A 19479-nucleotide genomic window follows, 5' to 3' on the forward strand; every position below is an offset into this window, starting at 1 on the left:
ATTATAATTGTACACTTCGACAATAACCTGGATTATACTAGCTACAACGCTGATATAACTAACCCATAATCTGCAGCTGGTCATCCGGGGGCCATCGGGTCTGTGAAAAGCTGAGACACCGCTTGATACTTTGCAGGTATTTTCGCGTAATCTCATCACTCAAAATATGCGCCTGCTGGTCGCTCTGGTGTAGTTTCTCTCGTGCGGAACGTTCGTGGATACCAACCATCGTGACACCAATGGGCCAGGCACTATGAATTGTTAGCGATCATGGAAATAACAACCTTCTATATACAATGAAACGCATGGGTAAACGTACGCTTTTCCAATACTCAGCCGCAGATAAGCATCGTTGGCATCGACATACTTCCGTTGCTGGGCTTTGTGCACGATCTCCATGATATGCTCCAGCACTCCGTCGTCAAGTTCCACCTTCTCGAATTTCCGAAAGAGGGGCTTCAGATTCTCCCGCGACTGCACCATAGCATTATATGCCTGACGGCCCTGCATACTCTGCTTCACAGAGGCATCGCGCTTCGCAAGCGCCCGGTCCCATTCGCCCAACACCATGTTGAAATATGACGCCAGTTGACGGAACAGATATTTGCGACCTTCCAGATCCTTAGGAAGCGCGGTTGGGATTTTCATTTCGACCTCGGGGACCAGCTCTAGTGTCGTGGGGATCGGCCCATCCGAGAGCCTTTGCTGGGGTGTGAGAGCGCGCTCGACAAGGCGCCGATACCGTCGCAGACGACCGACATGGCTTTCTCCGAACAAGCGGGCCGGCTCGTTCATCTCCCGAAGCTTCTTGAGCAGCTCCTCGTCGGGGATATCTTCTCCCTCGTTCTGCTCCTCGCCCTGGTCCGGCGGCAGGTCAGGCAGACCTAATCGCCGCCTGCGATCCCGTTCCTGTGCCGCGTCCTCCTCCTCTCGTCGTTTGCGCGATTCTTCGGCGAGTCGTCTTTTCTTCTCCTCGCGCGCGTGCCGTTTCTCGGTCTCTTCGTCTTCTAGCTTGCGTTTGTTGCGGAGGCGTTCTTCACGCTCGCGCTCTGCGCGTTCCTGCTCCTCTTTATAGGCTGCGATGCGGGCGGCTTCCTCATCTCCGCGTCGGACATATTTGCTCCCTTGCGGTTTGGAGGTTTCTTTGGCGCTGGGGGTGGAGGACTCGGATTTGGTGGGTTTCGCCTTGGCGATTTCCTTCGACATTAACGCCGCGAAGTCCATGGCGGATTTGGGTGCGTGACGGACAAAATAGGTTGAAGTTAAGGTGAGGACGTAAAAGAAATAAGTTGAAAAAGATTTGCTGGGGTTGGATTGCGATAAAAGTTGAGAATGCCAGACGTGGCCTGTGCGGGCTGGGTGAGGTCAGAGTAGTTAAACGTGAGGAGGAAAGCTGGATTTCTCCGCCGGCGGTCTCGCTCGTGACAAAAGCTCCTCCAACTACCATCCCATCTCCAACCACCACCTCTCAATCCACGAATTGTCTCCCACTCCACTCTCGCGCATAAAAGTACCTTCTTTCAGAATAATCTCTACCAAGCAATCTATCAGCGCAGCATAGACAGCACCACCAACTAGAAAACCAGCACATCCCAACACCATGGCCGCCCCCCGCGATGGGCCCAACCCTCCCCAAATCGACCGCCAGGCGACGACACCCTTCCACCTGAAGCTCTTCTACCGCGTCAACAACTTCCACCCGCTCTCAGATTTCTCCATCTACGGCCCCTCGTCGTCATCGTCATCCTACGGCGGCCCCGTCAGCGGGCCCAACGCCATCCGCGCCCGCTCGCCGCCTCCTGCCGCCGCGCCCCTCCCGCCCCATCTCCAGATCTACACCTGGCAATCCTGCACCCTGCGCGAGCTCTCACAGCTCCTGACCTCCGCCCTGCCGTCGCTTCTCCCCGACCCGCCAATCGGCACAAGAATCTGCTTCCGACTCATCTACCCCGACACGAAAGCCGCGGCGATGGCCGGGCCTGACGCCCGAGGCCGGTACCTAAGCAAGGACATTGGGAGTGTGGTCGTCGGTCCGCGCGACAGCCCCTACCGCGAGGAGCACGGCGACGAGGACGAGAACCAAGAAGGAGGGAAGAAGGGCGGCGGTCGCGGTCCGCACCGGATGCAGGGCAACGAGGCGGACAAGACACTGCAGGAAATGCGCTTCGTGATCGGGGACTACGTGGACTGCGCGATCTTGCCGCCTCTGGAGGACGGGTCTGTTGCGCCGCCGCTGACGACCGGCCGTGGGCCTAGTGGCTTGCCGATGGGTGGTGGGATGCGCGCGTTCCGGGAGCCTGGGTTTGGAGGCCGGCCTGGGGCCGGTGGTGCTGGTGGGCCCCGTGGACGGGGCGGTGAGCGGATTCCCTTTGGGGATTGGAAACGGGGTGAACGGTTGCCGGAGGGTGGACGGGGGGGAAGACGTGGTTGGGCGCCGTACTAGGGGTGGTGCTTGGTTTTGATAGTTTGTTCAAGGGGCTGTGTTTTCGGGCTTTTAGGTGCATTTCTACTGTACTGTACTATTCCTTGGAGTTGTGACTGGGACTGGGATACCCGGTGTGAGAACAATGGATTATTCTCTGTCTTTGTTGCCGGCTCTGTGTATGGTATAGTAGTCTTCCCGTAGGTTCGGGAGATACTAGGCGTAGCCCAGGTGTGACAAGGTATGAATAGCATTGTAACTTCCGATCTTAAACACCCCTGGCAAAAGAAATCGCAGACAAAAGAGAACCATCGATGCGGTATATTCTGGTAATAGATACACGTCCAGCGAGCCCCTACTGCCGAGGGAGCGGATGCGATAGTCTGTCTGCTCGGCACCAATTCAACCGTAGGGGATAACTCGCAGACTGAAAACACGACTCCGGCATTTTCAAAAAAACAACAACCTGCCGCCTGGTAACTGATTTACCACTCACTGAGGGTATCGCCCTTCCGCTTGCCGCGGAGATCCCACTTGCCCTGCGCGACCGGTCAGCCACCGTTTCGTTCGTCCGATCCAACCCAATTGCATGGTGTTTTGCGGCGCAAATAAAGAGAGCAATATCAAAGTGTGGAAGCACATACCTCCGTCTTGTAGGTAAGGTAGCCCAGCGTGCCGGGGATCACAGCCATGAAGATGAAGGAGAACCAGGCATTGCGCGGCGTCCAGCGGAAGTACTTGTAGCGGTTGGCGTTAACCTCTATTTCGCAAAATTGAGTCAGTGCATATTCTCTTGAGACCTCCTATACTGTGAGGGACGGCAATGTCGGCGCACGACGGGATGCGAGGGAGTTGGAAACGAGGTCGTCATTGTCGGAGGGGGGTTCTACCGTAATATTTCTGCAGAGCGGGGTCCAAGATCATGGCTGGGGTTCAATGTCAGCGAGTTCAATTCGAGTGAGTCCTTCACCCTCCGGACAGCGGGACGTACACTTGCTAGGACCGGCCATGGTTGCGGTTGTGGATGTGAAGCTTGTGGATCTTGAGATCCAACCTGTCGTCGGACCTATCGCTGGTGGTGAGGTTCCGATGCCGGTCACGTGTGGGTATGCGGCTGAGTCAGCGACCATTCGGTCATGATGGTCACGTGCGTCTCTGGTAGTTGCCAATCAGCGGTCGAGAATTACTGGGCGCCATTCTCCAACTATTGTCAACACCGTCGCATATCCATATAGGTCATAGCCATTATTGATGAGACCTGTTTAGAATAAGCAAATGGCAAGGAATAGGGTGAATAACCATCTTGCAAAAGTGAAATCGTGCGGATCGGAATCCATCATTTCGTTCCTTTTCATCCACCCAAGATCACGATCTGTATCATTGACCCAACGTGTTGTTTGAACTCGATGAACCATCTGGATAATATGATCAATCGCCCTGGTATCGGTTCTCAATGACAGACACGACTAGATGCCAAGAAGTATGGCTGCTTATGGAACAGGCCGCCTCGTGTTCAATCAATTGTTCCTTTCCCATTGGCTCGTATAGCATAACGTTATGCTGTCCGTCCGCTGCTTGGCCCCTCGTAGCTTTCCTCCTCGAGATCGAGGCAGCTTTATTCCTGCATTCATTCCAGCTCATGTGAATTTGAAAGTATCTTTAGTCTACTGACTACATCTTCATAGGATCAGGTTCATACTCAACATGTCTGCGAAACGCACAGCCGCTGATCTATCTGTCCCCGAGCTTACGGAAAACGCAGCGGAGCGAAAGCGGGTGCTGAATATCCTGGCGCAAAGAAGATACAGTATGTGTCTGATAGTACCATATAACGCTTCTGTTAACGTTCACGCAAGGGCAGAGAAGAAAGGATCGTCTCCGAGCGCTTGAATCTCGAGCAACAGATGAGACTGGGGGAAAACAAACTACCGCCGAGACCAGCTGCTTGTCTGTGGATAGTGGCCAGTCGCTCCGTGAAAGTGAGGGAGGATCATCGCCTTCTGGGACCGTCCAGAGTGGGTCTCTGGTATATGATGCCCAAGCTACATCGTCGGATGAACCTGCAAGGGACGTATTTCAGGACGACAATGCACATGTTGGGTCAGGGTCTATACAACCCATTACACCAAGTGGATGTGATTTTGTCGACTCGTCCTCGCGGTTCCTCTTCCAATCGTCTTTAATTCCATCATCACTGTCAGCGTTCCCCTGTGGTGACACCAATGAGATATCTCAATATTTATGGCCAGAGTTCGACGTGCAGGGTCAAGCTATAGGAGATAGCGGTGACGGAGTCACCATGTCCGTGTTTGAAAATGTCAGCAGTCTGAGGGATATTTGCGCAGAGCTCCAATCCTCGGAAGCTTCATTGTTTACTTTTCCTGACGACTATACAATACATATACCTACTCTTACCCTCCTGAACGCAGCCATGTCTGTAGCTCGACGGCTAGGACTATCGGAGATTATCTGGGATCTCACTTCTGTCAGCCCGTTCTATGAGGAAAGAGGTACACCCGCGTCCGGGCTATCCACGCCATCCCTAGTGACCTATCAATCAAACGCAGCATCCACAACACCGTCCGAAACAGCAGACAGTGCTGGTAGTGGGCAAAAAGCATATCTCTCCACCCTTCCGCCCCACCTTCAGCCAACGCCTACACAGCGTCTCATCCCTCACCACCCCATGCTGGATCTTCTTCCCTGGCCAAATGTCCGAGACAAATTGATTCAAGTGTTCCATCTCCCTGTGAGTCAACGTCCAAAGACAGCACAGGACCCGATGGGGATCCTGCGTCTGGTGTACGATATGGAAGACGCTGGTGGCGAAGGGATCAACGTTCACGGACAGGATCCCTTCCAGGCGAGTGGGTGGGAAGTTGGCCAACTAGTATTCGAGCGGTGGTGGTGGGCTTTTGAAACAGATATAGTCCAAACCAGCAACCAGGCCCGCAAGAAAAGAGGTGCGAAGGTCTTGTCTCTCACGGGGCTACAGATGTAGTACGGATTTTCTTCGCAAAACGCCTAGACATACACCTCCACAACAATGATCCGTGAAGCATCGACAAGGCACTGGACTGTTATGAAATATCCTACTTACAAACACAAATAAAACAAAAATCGCGACCACTAACAAAGCAAACTCACTGATCCGCATTCATCACCCTCCCAGCCCGAATCAATCCCCAAATTGGAATCGCCATCCCCCAGGCCCACACCCCCGTCCGCAAATAACTTGCCGCCTCAGACCTCACGCCCATATACAGTGCCGTATACAGGATCCTGACGCCGATATATTCCACCGCAAGTGTATTCAGCTCACTTGAAGGCAGCTTGGCCAGGTTCCCAGCCAGCTATTCCCAGAAGGAAATCCAGTCAGCACTCTCAACGTACGAAGCTGTCTATTCCACCAGAACGAGCCACAACGCAGGAGAAAGAAGAACCGTACCATGGCAGCTGCAAACATAGGCACGCCCTCCATAGCGTTCAAATGCGCACCTCGTGCTCGAGCCAACTTGTTCCAGACATCGGCGGCGATGCGGCCTTTGAGATCGGACAGGTTTTGGCGAGGTCTGGACACATGATAACTTATTAATTTGGTCTATAATTGCAAGGTAGAAATAGAAGAGGCTCTCACAGAATATTGCTCGATTGGCCCTTCGCGTTAGCCATCATTTTGATGACATAGTAGCCGTGTGGGAGGAGGCCGATGCCATAGACGGCTGCAATAGACGGGATGGAGTAGTTGTACGTGGTAGTCATTTTCTTGGCGATGGATTCTTGAAATGAAGTTATCAATTTCTGAAAGTATACTGTTTAGTGAAACAATCGTGATTGTGTTTCAGTGTGGTAGACTGGACATCTGTGAGGTTTTATAGACCCGAAGCATAACGTTATGTCGGCCGTCGGCTGTGGTGATTCTCAGCGTCCAGCCAGTCTTTTACTTAGCAATATTGTTCGCCATAACTACAATCTATACTATAATATATCAGTAATCATCTAGCCTAGTTTGGTTGACATGATTATTGCCTATGCTCACAAAAACGTACGGACTGCCCAGCTAGTGAGTCCAATAGTCGGATATATCGCATAAGTTTATATATCCAGGTGGCATTCTATCTTGTCGTAGTACCATAACATTTATTCACTCCCTTCTGATATATCTACATACATGAACGATGAAGTGTCTTATCAATAAGTCAAGGAGTCGGATTAATGATCCAGCAGTGGCTTTTTTTGGATTTTATTGGCGGAAGCATGCATATATTTGTCCCAGATGGAATGATGACTGACCGACTCTGTAAGGTTTCTCTCCTTGCCATCCTCGCATTTCTCTGGGACCATTTTCCATCTTTTGCGTGATTCATAAATCTCTGGCACTATCCAATTGAATGGCATTTCCTACAGTTCCTCGACTTAAGGCGTTGGCGTGCCTACTGGCAGCCCTATCTCTAGGGATCGCTGTTGCAGATGGCAAAACATGCAATCTGCCACACTTCAATGCCACGATGCAAGGTCGCGTTCAAGAGCTCAAGCCATTCTCCCTTCCCTGCTTTTCCAGTTACGATGGACAATCCGTGGGCCCAAACCGGGCAGCATGCGCTGGTATCCAGCAAGACTACTTCAATCCCTGGGCGCGAACCAACAGTCCGAACGGGTACATGAACAGTCAAGATGAGATGTGCTCTTCGGAGCCGTACAATCAATGCCTGCTAGATGACAGCAACCCAGCCAATCCGACGGCCTACACAAATACAACATGTCGCCAGGGCGACCTGCCTTCGCATTACCTCGAGATCCAGCGCGTCGAGGACGTGATCGAAGCGTTCAAATACGCCCACTGCTCGGGAACCAAGCTTTCTATCAAGAACAGTGGTCATGACTATCTCGGCCGCAGCAGTGGGAAGGATAGCCTGGCGCTATGGACCCGTAATTTGCGGTCGATGAGCTACAGCCCAGACTTCGTCCCATCCGGCTGCAGCGCCAAATACAACGCCATCACCGTCGGCGCCGGCGTCAACTTCGACGAGGTGTATGCCTTCGCCGACAAACACAACGTCACTCTTGTCGGCGGCTATGCATCCACCGTTGGCGTTTCCGGTGGCTGGGTCCAGAACGGCGGGCACTCCATCCTATCGCCCGTCTACGGCCTGGGCATTGACCGCGTCGTGGATTATAAAATCGTAACCCCAGATGGCCAGTATCGCACTGCCAACGAGTGTCAGAACCCCGACCTGTTCTGGGCGTTGCGTGGCGGCGGCGGCGGCACCTTTGGCGTAGTCATGGAGAGCACGCATCGAGTCGAGCCTCAGATCCAGCTCGTCGCAGCTAGTATCAAGTTTCCCAAGTCGCCGACAAACGTCATCCCGTTTCTGGACATCGTCGTCAACCACACGCTTCAGTGGGCTGCAGAAGGTTGGGGAGGCCATATCACGGGCAATACCCTGGTAAACGTGTCCCCGCTACTCTCGGTAAAGGAAGCCAAACAGTCCCTAGCTGAAGCGATTGCTTACGCAAAGTCCCAGGGCGGCACCGCCGTCGTGGAGGAGTTTCCGTCCTGGTACCCGTTCTACGAGAAATACGTGACGTCGGGCTCCGTCGGCGTCGGAGTCACGCATTTTGTAGGCACCCGCCTTGTCCCCAAGGCTGTCTTCCAGACCGCAGAGGGTCGAAAAGACTTGATGGATTTTTTTGCGCTCCTCCTAGATCAGGGCCAGTCCCCGTACATTCCGGTCGTGGGCCCTGTTCTGTTTGACTACCCTGAAGGATCCACGAGTGCTACGCCCGCCTGGCGCTCTGCTGTCTGGGAGCTGGGTGTGGGTGCTTCTTGGGCCTGGAACAGTACACTGCAGGATAGGAGGGAGAAAATCGCTACTATGAAGGATACGACGGCGTTTTTTGCGCGCATCACACCGGGGAGTGGCGCGTATGCAAATGAGGCGAGCCCGTTCACTGAGGATTGGAGGGAGGCTTGGTGGGGCGATAACTATGAGGAGCTGGTGAGTATTAAAAATAAGTATGACCCTTTTGGTTTGTTGAGTTGTTGGAAGTGTGTTGGGTGGACGGAAAGTCAAGCTGATAGCTCTTGTTTTTCTGCATTTGTTTGATTGTGATGGACGGTATGTAGAATCCACTCTGATATGGCCTCTATATGATATATGATTCTACACATCAAATACAGAGAAATAAACACTGATCGGCATGTCTCACAGCTAGATACTTTGTGGAAAAGGCTCTAGACCACTGGTGATCAATATGCTCATGCCTCTTTCTAGAGTATATATCGAAAGCTCTTGTTCTGCATGTCGGTTTCATCCACCTCATCTAAATCTTCATCTGTCTGCAGATTGACCTCGCGATGTTTTTCCGGGTCAATGTGTACGCCTTGCTCTCGATCTCGTGTTTTGTTGACCCAGCGCAGGTAAACATGGAATGTAAGCGTAATGACACAAACAATAGCCGCACAAGCAAGCATAGTCACAAATGCAGTCTGTTCGACATCAAGTAAGTATCGTATGTGGCAAAGGCTAACTGAGTTCCGACGTACCTCGTATCCAGGCGCTTCCTCGCTTCTGAAAAACTGGGGGCCGACGAAATTCCCAACGCAGTAGCCCACGAAGATCAAGCCCACAACGCTGGACTTTTTGGTGAACCCTGCTGTGTTGCTTGCGAATAGGGACATCATTAGAGGAAATGCGGGCGACACGCTGGTGGTTAGCCAGAGGCCAGCGAGTCGAGCCAGCTTGTTTGACGTGGGCAGCAGCTTGATCATGAGGATACCGGCTATTGCAACTAGGCAGATCGCGCTTAGCACGAACAGTCGAGATCTGCGAATGTTAGTGGTGAGGACGGCTGCAAGGATGACCATCGTGAGCTGGAACGCTGCTGCTGGGAGCCCCATGAGGATGGTTTGGAACTTGTCGTAGCCGAAGCCATTGATGATCAGCGTGCCGAACTATGGCCATATCTTGTCAGATTTCTTTTGTCATGAATTTTGAAATCACAATGTAGGGGATCATACACTGGTTAGGCCACCGTTTGGCACACAGATGACGAACGCGAATAGTACAAACCACCACGTCTTCGGGTCGATGAGTGCTTCTTTGAACTGCGCTCGGTCCCATTTCTTGGTCTGGGTAGTACGTTGGAACTTCTTTGGGCGTAAGGAGGCCATTTTTCTCTCTGTAGGTGTGAGGAAGTGGGCGGTCGATGGGGAGTCTGGCAGGTAGAACCAGAGCAGGACGGACCACGCAATAGTAATCAAGCCAAATATGAGAAATAGCATCTGTGAAGGAGTGAGCACCGTTGAATATGAGCATTGTCTTGCTTGACTTACCTTCCATTGTGGAAAGTCTCCCGCATAATACAAGATCCCGTATGCAATCATTGACCCGATTACGCTGGCTATGATATTGCCTGTAAACCAGAAAGAGTGCCGAGAGACATGTTCCGGAGGCGTATACCACATCCCTGTGATCATCGAGAACCCCGGGCTGATGGCACTTTCGAAGACACCCAGGAAGGTTCTTAGAACCATAAGACTAGCAAAATCATTCGCGACCGTATGCAGTGTGAGGACAATGCCCCATAGAAAGCTGGAAAAATTAGCAATACGATTTTGGGCCAAGATAGCCACCACACACATGAGGACAGTTAGATATTTTCCCAGTGGGAATCGAACAAACCCGAGGGATATCGGATACGATGCGGCAAGATATCCGATATAAAATATTCCAGACGCCCAACTAAAGTCTTGCCCTCGAAGATTCTAGGGGCCATTAGCTAGTATCGTCTACAGCATAAGGGAGATCGCACGAGGTCATGTTGTATGTTGAGGATGGCACTGTAAGAGAGGCTCGTCTCTACGCACAGAATGAGCAGTTGACCTAGGCATATACCGTGGAGTCGTATGCTTACTGTCCACATATTGCAATCCGTAGCTCACGATAAGCAGCGGCATCAGACTGTGTCATTTAGCGATGGTCACTCCACTACAGACGTCTCTGACCGGTCTCACTTCAGGTCGATCTTTCTGATCAATCTTCTTTCTTCCAGAGAATGCAGTGCCCCTGCAAGATCATGTGTCTTATCATTGGTCACACGGTCGCTCGCAGTGGGATTACTGGAGTCATGGTCAAACTGTCGCTGGACTTCGTCTTCCATGATGGACCACGGTAGCGCATTCTTGGGGAAATTGGCTCGACTCTGAGAGGTGAAAAGGACAAACAAGGTATAACTCAGCGAACAGTGGGAATTTAAGCAATGATCTGGGCTGCAATTCACAGAAGCAAGGGCTTCATATCCCGTGTTGTTCGACATCTGCTCTGATCATGCAGGGGATGGGCCAAGCACAGACTGTGATTTGTCTGTTGATGCTGAGGTGGGTTAGACTATTGGCCCCTTGATCAAACTTTTTCAAAGGATCGGTTTACTAGTGACGCCACAGTTCACGCCAGCCAGTCTTGTATTGTACCAGACAATAGGTCCTGCCAGAGAAGAATAGAAGATCATTAATATTGTCCAGGACTGCATGTTTGATTCTCTTGGCTTGGTTAGTACCGGGGCGTCAAAGATAAATATTCCCCTAGTTGCCTGATCTGGACAGCCTTTGTTCGTAGCTTTAATTAAAAGTAGGTGATACGTCTGCTATTGTAACTCGATATGCTGGCCACAGTGAGGATAGATGGTGGACCAACCTGTATTGTTCCGCATTGGGATTACAGTCTGGCCCCAAATTCCCCAGGTCTAAATTGGGATTCTGAAGACGTGTGGGATAAGATTATGCTTGAATTATTTCACCCATCTGATAGTGTATGATGGGTTGTTGCGTGAATCCCACACGGTATTACACGTCGGAGCCAAGCTTGGGTAGGCCACCGGAAATCCAGCGCAACAGGGAGGATTGTTTGTAAATTTGTAAAGTCTGAAGGATCCTTGAATATCTCAGTGATTTAGTAGAAATAGTCATTGGTTTGATTTACTTTAGACTAGACTTACATGTTGGGTAACAAGATAGTAGGTGTCAACGATGGCAGATGTTGGTGGTTGCAACCTGTCAGTGGCCAGATGCGAGCTGGGCCCGATGAACACCAATACAGTCGGTCCCAGTCCCCCGACAATGTCGATTAGCACTGCCGCCCGCTTGGCACGACGCTATTGCTAGTCTTGGTTTACTCTATGGCGCTCAATCCTACGGACTTGGGTCCATGCGCGCAGACCCAAAGGGTGAAAGCGCTATCAGGGTTGCCACGGACAGGATGAAGACTCATGACGGTCGCTATGTCGTTCATCCAACTGCCATCGACCAATGCCTCCAGCTTATGAGTGTGACCTCGACTGCAGGTATGTCTCGAAGGCTTGGTGGTGGTACAATCCTCCCGTCAATAGATGATATTTTTGTGGGACATGGTGGAGATCGAATGCCTTCAGAAGATGTGCGCTGCGGGTGCTGGGTTCTAAGATAATCGTTAGTTCCTCCACTCGAGGCTTCGGTTTGTTCTAGTAACGATTGACCAGATTCAAGCCGTCTCCATTCTGGCTTACGCCTTTTAGCCCTTCGAAGGTATAGATAGTACACAGGGGATTCAATGTACTCAGGACACTATACCGTGGAATTTGTCTATATTATCTCAGTTTCTCTGCAATGCCTACGATGCCGGAAGATCCAGGAGGTAGGCAGCAGGAAGCGCTACTCGTATCCGCGATATCTCAGTCAAGCCACACTGAACAAAAAGCAGAATAAGAAAGAGATGGAAACAAGCCGATTCAACTAAAGACAACCATATCAAAGACTAACCCTAATCGACACTAGATCCTCCGCGCGGATCGAACGACAATCAACGATCGGGGCAACCCACCGATACAGTAGGGATCCACCAGGCCGATGACGTAGGGTTTGTCAACCTCCATCTTAACCCCGAACCCCCTGGACGAAATGAGTGATTGGTGAGAACGGGACCCCGTAGTCGACCTCGGCTACAACTAGGGTACTCATCATGTCCGATTATGGGGTATAAACCGATGGATTAAGGCCGTGCTCGTATATATTCTGACTCAATCCATCTAGACCATCGAGCTTATCAACCAGGTCATGAGATCGAGAGATTAACAGCCATAATACTGTCTCTTCATTTATAAAGCTTCACACATCCACATCCAGCTCTTGAAATTACTCACAGCAGCGACAAGAAAGCACAAACTCTGCAACAATGTCTGACACCAATAAGGGCACCAAAATCACCCTCCACTGGTACATAACCCATCCCGATCTCCTCCGCGGCCCTGCCCTAAATCACTGCTAACTGGAGAAAAAAGGTTAAACCAATCCCGCTCCCAGAGCATCGTCTGGCTTCTCGAAGAGCTCAACCTCTCCTATGACCTAAAAGTCTACAAGCGCCAAGCAGACATGCTTGCGCCGCCCGCCCTGAAGGAAATCCACCCGCTGGGGAAATCCCCCGTCATCACACTCGAAAACGAGAACACCTCGTCACCGATGGTGCTGGCCGAGTCGGGTGTCATCATCGAGTACATGTGCGACCACTTCGGCGGCGATAAGCTCGTCCCGAAGCGGTACCAGGACGGCAAAGAGGGCCAGGTTGGCGGCGAGACGGAGGAGTGGATGCGTCATAAGTACTTTATGCATTATGTGGAGGGGAGTTTGATGCCTTTTCTGGTGATGCAGTTGGTTATGGATGGTATGTTTCCTTCTCTCCCTACGACAAATACAGCTACTCCCAAGTCTCCAGGAATAAAAGAAGAAAACTAACGAGAAACAGTGGTCAAAAACCCCCCTCTCCTCCCCTTCTTCGTCAAGCCCCTCCCCCGCATGGTCGCGTCGCAGGTCGAGAAGGCCTTCCTCGAACGTAACATCACCTCCAACTTCGACTTCCTCGAGCAGCAGCTCAAGACAGCGCCCGCGGGCGGGCCCTTCCTCTGCGGCAATCAGCTCTCCGCCGCAGACATCATGCTGAGCTTCCCTGTTATCTCGGCGGCGGCGAAGTTTCCGCTGAAGGAGAAGTGGCCAACTCTTGCGAAATACGTGGATCTCCTGCAGGAGCAGGAGGGTTATAAGCGGGCTGTTAAACTGGAGGAGACTGAGGGGAAGAAGGTTGAGGCTTCGTTGTGATTGGTTTTATTTATATATGTTTCTCGATTCTCATAAATTGTGTTAATTATCTATCACGATTCTCATTATTGCTGGCGCTAGTTCAACGAGATACTTTCCTTCCCTAGCCTGATGGATGCCATCTTTTCTGCATGGTTTGTCCTTTCTCTTCGTCCATGCGGAGGTCTTCACTCTGGAACTTATAGCTTACCCATGGTAATTTTCCCTGGCACAATCCATTGCTGTTCAGGAACTGTTAGTTTGATTCCTAAAAGACTACAAGACTTGAGTAGACTGTTCTTCCCAATGACAAAAACGGTGTTTCTAGTTCTATTCAGTTTGTGGGTACCGCGACAACAATAGACTACACTGGTGGGTAGTCGTCGGCTTCTCCCCCGCCGGCATGCGCATATTTGGGGGCTTCCACAGCTGTGGAAATGGTAGATGTCTTCTTGTCTATAGTCTCAGTAAGTTGTAATAGGTCGCTTCATGTGGAGCGCTCCTCTTCGCTCCACTGAAGAAATCATGTCAACCCATTCCAGCGGCAGACCTAAGACTACGAAACCAGGAAACCCGGAGCAACTTTATATGCTCTACTCCTTCGTCTTCCACGTCGTCGCAACTTCATCACAATCATGCATGATCTCACCCCACTGCATCCGACCCCACCGCTCCGGTTTTTCAACCGCGTCCACAAAATGTTTCATGGCAAGCACCGTCTGCGCCGACCACCGCTCCTTACTAACCCTCCCTACACCAGCAGCCAGGGGCGGCATCAAAAGGCTATTGATCTTTTCGCCCGAAACTCGGTTATGGCCCTCAACCTGACACAGCAGACTCCAGATACTCTCGTAGACAACCTCCCGGTCCCAGACGACATTCGTCGGCTCTCGCATAGTAGGGCAGATAGCTACCCAGGTACAGCCCCGGGGATTCTGCTCCAGTGGCGCAGGGAACCGTACAAGCGTGCATGTGCTTGGCGGCGCGAATCCTCGCCATTTCTCATACAGCTCCGTCTGCACGGCGCGCGTCAAGGCTCCATAGTCATCGCGAGGACTAAACGCTAATGAGATGGCGTCGTCGAAGGCTCCGTCTAGACGGCCATAGGAGTTTGCGGGTGAGACGACCAGGTCGAAGGTTACTGAGGGGTCGAGGCTTTTTAGGCGCGAGTTGATCGGAGTGATCGTGAGCTTGGACGGTAGCTCGGGCCAGTGCTCCTGCTGCGCTGTGTGGAAGGCGGTGATGAAGTCTGCGTCCTGGCAAAGCAGGATGATCTCTGGGATGTTGGCGGTCATTTTGTTATAGTGTCGACAGATTGTGATGCGGTTGTTCTGCGAGTGGTTTTGTGTGCTGTCAACCAAAATCGGTCTTCAATATATACCGACAAGACAGTGCTCGTTGAAAAGAATACGAGGCTCTGAGTTCCTAACCATCTGCGCATAATCATCCACGTGTCAACTTCCATAAGAGGAAAATCATGCGGATGAGCATTTGATCATTGGACGTCCTCAGAATCCCTGGAAAAGTGGTCATATCTACTGACAGTTTTCTTGGATTCCTTTTTGGGTAGTAACTACCATCCCTACACATATCCGCTATAAGAGCTAAAGAGTTATGCGTCTGTTTTTCTATTGATCAGTTAGAATATTTCGTAAATTTCACGACCTGGGTATTCTTTTATCTCCAAGTCTTTTGTTTTGGGATTTTCTAAAGTCATTTTTTTCACATGTTCGTGCCTTCTATATAATGTATAAAGTCTTCGAAATCGACTTACATAGATACAAACCAGGATTTTACCTAATTACTCACCAAGTTTTACTATATCATTAGAATTCCTCCATATCACAGACCTAAATCTCCTCGTCCATTGCGCTAGATGAAGCCATGTGCTCTTCTCATTCCACGGTTCTCCATCTCCTTCATAGCACTCAAACCGTCCGTCCTCCCAATCAGCCAAAGCCCTGAGCCCTCCCATCCCTGATCTCCCAACTCGCTCACTACCTTCAGCTGTGTCTCCCACCCAACCGGGAATCTCATCGAGAGCCTCGATCTTGTCGGTCCCCCGTCCAACGAGGAATGGCACTTTCTCAGCGACCACAGCCCCAATTCGCATCATGGCAAATGAGTCCAGCTTCTCCGTCCATAGCGACGACCCCGCTGCGTAAATTGCTAGCGGTAGCAAGATCAAGATATCTAGACCGAGCAGGTAGACACGATTATAATGTCTCGTCGCGAAATGGCCGGGACTTGGGTATCGGCGCCCTTGTCGGACCAGATCCTCAGGCTCCTTTCGCTCGTTTCGATGTTGGTTCCCATCCAGACTTGGTTGGCTAGGAATGCAGCGGCACTGAAAGCGTTGTCGAGTTTGCGAGGATCGTGGTGGAAGGTAGTTAAACATTCGGCGACTTCGTCCGTCACGTCGGAGGCATTCTTGTGATGGTGATGCATGGTGATGCATGTTTCGATCGATTCGCTGTTCACGTAATCCTCGATTCATTCGCATTTACATATATATTCGGGTGGCTTAGGTCTAATATCATCAAGACATATATTTAGTAGAGATTTAGGGTATTGCGTTGTGTTGGTGTGATCAGTGCACCACGGGTTAGGGATTTATATATCGGAACACCTGCGCCGTTAAATAACGACGTTGACCACCATCCACACATCTATACTGTATAATCTGCTAATGCCATTGCAACAAGAATAATCTCAAGAGCGAGATTCCCAGATATATATCAAACCAACCAACAAACCGACATTCAATAAAAAAAAGGGGACCTACAACCTCACCGGCTCCTTATCCTTCTCAACAAGTAAATGGCCCTCCCTAACCAACGAGTTCCGACATGTCCGCCTAAGCACAAAATCCTCCAGATTCCCCAACGTAACGGTGGCAATTTCCCTCAACGCCTCATCCGTAAAGAAAGCCTGATGCCCACAAACCAGCACATTCGGAAACGTCATCAACCGCATCAGCGCATCGTCGTGGATGATATCCCCCGAGTGGTCGTCGTAGAACAGCGCCCCTTCCTCCTCGTACACGTCCAGTGCTAACCCACCTAGTCGCCCTGTCTTTAGGGCGTCGATCGCCGCTTGTGTGTCAATTAATGCCCCCCGTGAGGTGTTTACTATCATCGCGCCGGCTTTGACCTGTTTGAGGCTCTCCCGGCCGATTACGTGCCGTGTTGTTTCTGTTAGTGGGCAGTGGAGCGAGACGATGTCTGCCTCGCGGAGTAGTTCGTCTAGCTCGACGAACGACCCGTCTAGTTGGCGGAATTCGGCACCCCCGCCGTTGGCGTCTGTGGACGCCGCGCAATAGGGATCGTATGCGAGCAATTTGCAGCCGAAGCCGTGCATGATACGGGTGAAGGAAAGGCCGATACGGCCGAGGCCGACGACGCCGACGGTCTTGCCGGCGAGGGTGTAGCCGAGGAGGCCCTCGATGTTGAAGTTGCCTTCGCGGACGCGGTTGTAGGAGCGGTGGGTCTTTCGGTTGAGGGTTTGGATGAGGGCGACGGCGAACTCGGCGACGGCTTCGGGGGAGTAGGAGGGGACGTTGGCAACGAAGAGGCCGAGCTTTTCGGCGGTGTCGAGGTCGATGCCGTTGAAGCCGGCGCAGCGGAGGAGGATGGCGCGGGTGCCGCCTGCGTGGAGGGCGCGGAGGACGGCGGCGTCGAGCTTGTCGTTGACGAAGGCGCAGACGGCGTCGCTGCCGTGGGCGAGGGAGGCGGTCTCGTCGCAGAGGGGGAAGCTGTGGTAGACGATTTCGCAGAGGGTGGGGTATTGCTCTTGGAGGGTGGTGGAGAGGTATTGTTTGTCGTAGGATTTGGTGCTGAAGACGGCGAGTTGTCTCATTTTGCGGGTGGATGTATGTGGTATTCTATGGATGTGTTTTTTGTACGTTTCTTGTGGTCAGGAGATGGAATAATCGATAAGGGAATGATGTTGGATCGTGGTGGTTATGTTGCATTGAATTGCGGAGGTGAGTGGATGACGTCGTTGATGCGATGTTCTAGCCAGTCGGTCCAGGATGCCACAAACGGACTATAAGCCACTTGGCGGGTAGTGGTTACATGCATCGTTTAATATCCTTGCTGTCCTTGCTGTTATGCGTGTTAACATAGGTCTGGACTCAGGGTATTTGTACTACCGGTGTTGGTACAACTATGGCAAACATGTTCCGTCACAGATTAGTGTCTATGGATGGAGCTATATCCATGATCAACGGGACTAAGATAAGACGAGGAGGCACGATTATCTTGTTTATAGAATTAAACAAGCAGCTTGGTTTGGAGATCAATGAATGCGATATCCAGGGCTAAAGTTGTCACCTGACTAGAGGATCAATCACTATCATTATATATTCCAGTACCGTTTGAACCTCTCCTTACGCCTCATGACCTTCATTGATTCTGTTAGATTCGCAAACTTCATTGATCAATTTATTTCACACTAACAGTCCCTAAAACCAAGTCCTGAGAATACTCCTGAGAATACTATTACGACAACCCTCACGAATACTCTGATATAATCTCAATCTGCTGTACGGAGCAGCAGTTCAACTATTTCGCCAGGCAGTTTTAATCGAGTACCGTCGTGTTATCACATAAATCCGATGACAAGTGTACAACTAGTCCCATTTATATAACTATTGCACGTGGAATATCGGGACAGACCTTGCCCATAAACGAAAATCCCCTGTCTATACTACAATGCCAAGATGTGGATAGATAGGGGACTCCCATGCTAAACTTTATATCTGACGTTCTGCAGAATAAGTTCAGGTATCATGCATGACGCACTTGGCGGGATGTTACATGCGAATAAGAGAGACAGATTGGATATTATTGCCATAATCAAGATTGATCTCTCTTAGACACCTTGACCGTAAAAGAAGAATTAGTATCTGTAGCTATCAAACAGATAAGAATGCTACCCCATACCACGCGACAAGCAGCAGTATCGATAAGATACAGACAGGCAGAAGGAAAGCGATAAGATAGATAGACAGATAAAGGGGCAACAGAACCTCGGTTCGCGTCCCAAAGACACGGAAAGTTGCCGTGTAGGAAATTGAGAACGGCAGAGAAGGGATGGTAAGGACGATCAATGATCCTCGTGCCTAAGCGATCCATCTATCCATCCATCCCATCCCCATCCCCGTCCCATCCCCGACCCCATCCCCGTGACCACGCGGTTCGATCCTTGTGTCCGTTCCCTTCGATCCTCGCGTGCAGTCCAATTCAACCCAATTCACCCGACCCGAGGTCCCCTGTCCAGGGAAGTAAGTCCGCCCGCCCCCGTATTCCGAACGGGCAGGTCGCGGGCTCGGGTGAAACTCGGAGGTGCTGAACAAGCACAATAGCCGGGCTTGACAGCTTCCCAAGTGGTTCTGCCTTGCCTTTATCCCGCCCATTATATCCATGCGTCCGTGGATTGGATTGCTGGATTTGGGGTTTCGTGGGGCCAATCAGGCTATCTGTTTATGATAATGTTTACATCCTACCTAGTACTAAGAGGTCTACTATATTCATGAAGATCCATCCTGCCGTGCTGATGATCTTCGTACTCAATTCTTCACCGCATCCCATCTCCAGTCACGGACGGCGCCAGGCCGCTCTCTACAAGGCTAGCTAGATTAGACAGTAGTTAGCTAGTAGTCTACCTGGGCTAGTAAGGTAAGGTAGGACTAGGCAGGTAAAAGCCGTAGACGATGCAGAATTCGGTTTTTGAATTTGATTAATGCGGGAATTTAATCTAATCCACCTCTGCCGGGTTTAATAGATTAAGTGGGATGTGTAAATTAATAGTAGAAATTGAATAAATCCATTCAATTCAACCATCCCACATCCACAGCCGGGCCACTTTCAATCAATACTGAATTAGAATAGTACACCGAATTTATCCAGGTGTTAGTGTCCACCTTTGCCAAAGACCACCGATCGTCGAC

The 19479-nt window shown here is 51.0% G+C and overlaps 12 protein-coding genes across 12 annotated transcripts; 5 read left to right on the top strand and 7 right to left on the bottom strand.

The window, feature by feature from the left end:
* Positions 1 to 14: 14 nt before the first annotated feature.
* On the bottom strand, positions 15 to 1365 carry P168DRAFT_324270 (mRNA splicing protein PRP18). Its single transcript, XM_024840812.1, has 2 exons — positions 320 to 1365; positions 15 to 251 (listed from the first exon to the last, which is right to left on the bottom strand). Exons 1-2 carry the CDS (start codon positions 1222 to 1224, stop codon positions 59 to 61), a joined length of 1098 nt encoding a protein of 365 aa, XP_024697874.1. The 5' UTR covers positions 1225 to 1365; the 3' UTR covers positions 15 to 58.
* Positions 1366 to 1451: 86 nt separating this feature from the next.
* Positions 1452 to 2587, top strand: P168DRAFT_287342 (SAP18 family protein). Its single transcript, XM_024836554.1, has one exon. It carries the CDS (start codon positions 1601 to 1603, stop codon positions 2441 to 2443), a length of 843 nt encoding a protein of 280 aa, XP_024697875.1. The 5' UTR covers positions 1452 to 1600; the 3' UTR covers positions 2444 to 2587.
* Positions 2588 to 2907: 320 nt separating this feature from the next.
* On the bottom strand, positions 2908 to 3432 carry P168DRAFT_315294 (NADH:ubiquinone oxidoreductase 6.6kD subunit; the record flags this gene model as incomplete). Its single annotated transcript, XM_024839884.1, has 4 exons — positions 2908 to 2961; positions 3067 to 3182; positions 3313 to 3348; positions 3414 to 3432. 4 exons carry the CDS (start codon positions 3430 to 3432, stop codon positions 2908 to 2910), a joined length of 225 nt encoding a protein of 74 aa, XP_024697876.1.
* A 694-nt stretch (positions 3433 to 4126) lies between these two features.
* P168DRAFT_278780 (uncharacterized protein) lies at positions 4127 to 5423 on the top strand (the record flags this gene model as incomplete). The annotated part of the gene is made up of 2 exons (XM_024835714.1): positions 4127 to 4229; positions 4279 to 5423. 2 exons carry the CDS (start codon positions 4127 to 4129, stop codon positions 5421 to 5423), a joined length of 1248 nt encoding a protein of 415 aa, XP_024697877.1.
* A 142-nt stretch (positions 5424 to 5565) lies between these two features.
* On the bottom strand, positions 5566 to 6184 carry P168DRAFT_315296 (MAPEG family protein; the record flags this gene model as incomplete). The annotated part of the gene is made up of 3 exons (XM_024839885.1): positions 5566 to 5775; positions 5871 to 5994; positions 6060 to 6184. The coding sequence occupies 3 exons, from the start codon at positions 6182 to 6184 to the stop codon at positions 5566 to 5568; spliced, it is 459 nt and encodes a 152-aa protein (XP_024697878.1).
* Positions 6185 to 6706: 522 nt separating this feature from the next.
* On the top strand, positions 6707 to 8682 carry P168DRAFT_332871 (putative isoamyl alcohol oxidase; the record flags this gene model as incomplete). The annotated part of the gene is made up of 2 exons (XM_024841667.1): positions 6707 to 6722; positions 6893 to 8682. 2 exons carry the CDS (start codon positions 6707 to 6709, stop codon positions 8527 to 8529), a joined length of 1653 nt encoding a protein of 550 aa, XP_024697879.1. The 3' UTR covers positions 8530 to 8682.
* An 11-nt stretch (positions 8683 to 8693) lies between these two features.
* Positions 8694 to 10585, bottom strand: P168DRAFT_294919 (permease of the major facilitator superfamily; the record flags this gene model as incomplete). The annotated part of the gene is made up of 8 exons (XM_024837993.1): positions 8694 to 8912; positions 8970 to 9377; positions 9444 to 9707; positions 9759 to 10017; positions 10066 to 10190; positions 10238 to 10284; positions 10340 to 10386; positions 10440 to 10585. 8 exons carry the CDS (start codon positions 10583 to 10585, stop codon positions 8694 to 8696), a joined length of 1515 nt encoding a protein of 504 aa, XP_024697880.1.
* A 498-nt stretch (positions 10586 to 11083) lies between these two features.
* On the top strand, positions 11084 to 12195 carry P168DRAFT_278784 (uncharacterized protein; the record flags this gene model as incomplete). Its single annotated transcript, XM_024835715.1, has 4 exons — positions 11084 to 11233; positions 11414 to 11437; positions 11521 to 11764; positions 12056 to 12195. 4 exons carry the CDS (start codon positions 11084 to 11086, stop codon positions 12193 to 12195), a joined length of 558 nt encoding a protein of 185 aa, XP_024697881.1.
* Positions 12196 to 12373: 178 nt separating this feature from the next.
* On the top strand, positions 12374 to 13651 carry P168DRAFT_324276 (glutathione S-transferase). The gene is made up of 3 exons (XM_024840813.1): positions 12374 to 12671; positions 12737 to 13116; positions 13198 to 13651. Exons 1-3 carry the CDS (start codon positions 12631 to 12633, stop codon positions 13545 to 13547), a joined length of 771 nt encoding a protein of 256 aa, XP_024697882.1. The 5' UTR covers positions 12374 to 12630; the 3' UTR covers positions 13548 to 13651.
* Positions 13652 to 13911: 260 nt separating this feature from the next.
* Positions 13912 to 14821, bottom strand: P168DRAFT_324277 (uncharacterized protein; the record flags this gene model as incomplete). The annotated part of the gene is made up of 1 exon (XM_024840814.1): positions 13912 to 14821. One exon carries the CDS (start codon positions 14819 to 14821, stop codon positions 14120 to 14122), a length of 702 nt encoding a protein of 233 aa, XP_024697883.1. The 3' UTR covers positions 13912 to 14119.
* A 382-nt stretch (positions 14822 to 15203) lies between these two features.
* Positions 15204 to 16172, bottom strand: P168DRAFT_332898 (uncharacterized protein; the record flags this gene model as incomplete). The annotated part of the gene is made up of 3 exons (XM_024841668.1): positions 15525 to 16172; positions 15301 to 15323; positions 15204 to 15233 (listed from the first exon to the last, which is right to left on the bottom strand). The coding sequence occupies exons 1-3, from the start codon at positions 16027 to 16029 to the stop codon at positions 15204 to 15206; spliced, it is 558 nt and encodes a 185-aa protein (XP_024697884.1). The 5' UTR covers positions 16030 to 16172.
* On the bottom strand, positions 16050 to 17509 carry P168DRAFT_287348 (2-hydroxyacid dehydrogenase). Its single transcript, XM_024836555.1, has one exon. It carries the CDS (start codon positions 17382 to 17384, stop codon positions 16308 to 16310), a length of 1077 nt encoding a protein of 358 aa, XP_024697885.1. The 5' UTR covers positions 17385 to 17509; the 3' UTR covers positions 16050 to 16307.
* Positions 17510 to 19479: the final 1970 nt, after the last annotated feature.

This window comes from Aspergillus campestris, assembly GCF_002847485.1.
Source record: "Aspergillus campestris IBT 28561 chromosome Unknown P168scaffold_1, whole genome shotgun sequence".
NCBI lineage: Eukaryota > Fungi > Ascomycota > Eurotiomycetes > Eurotiales > Aspergillaceae > Aspergillus > Aspergillus campestris.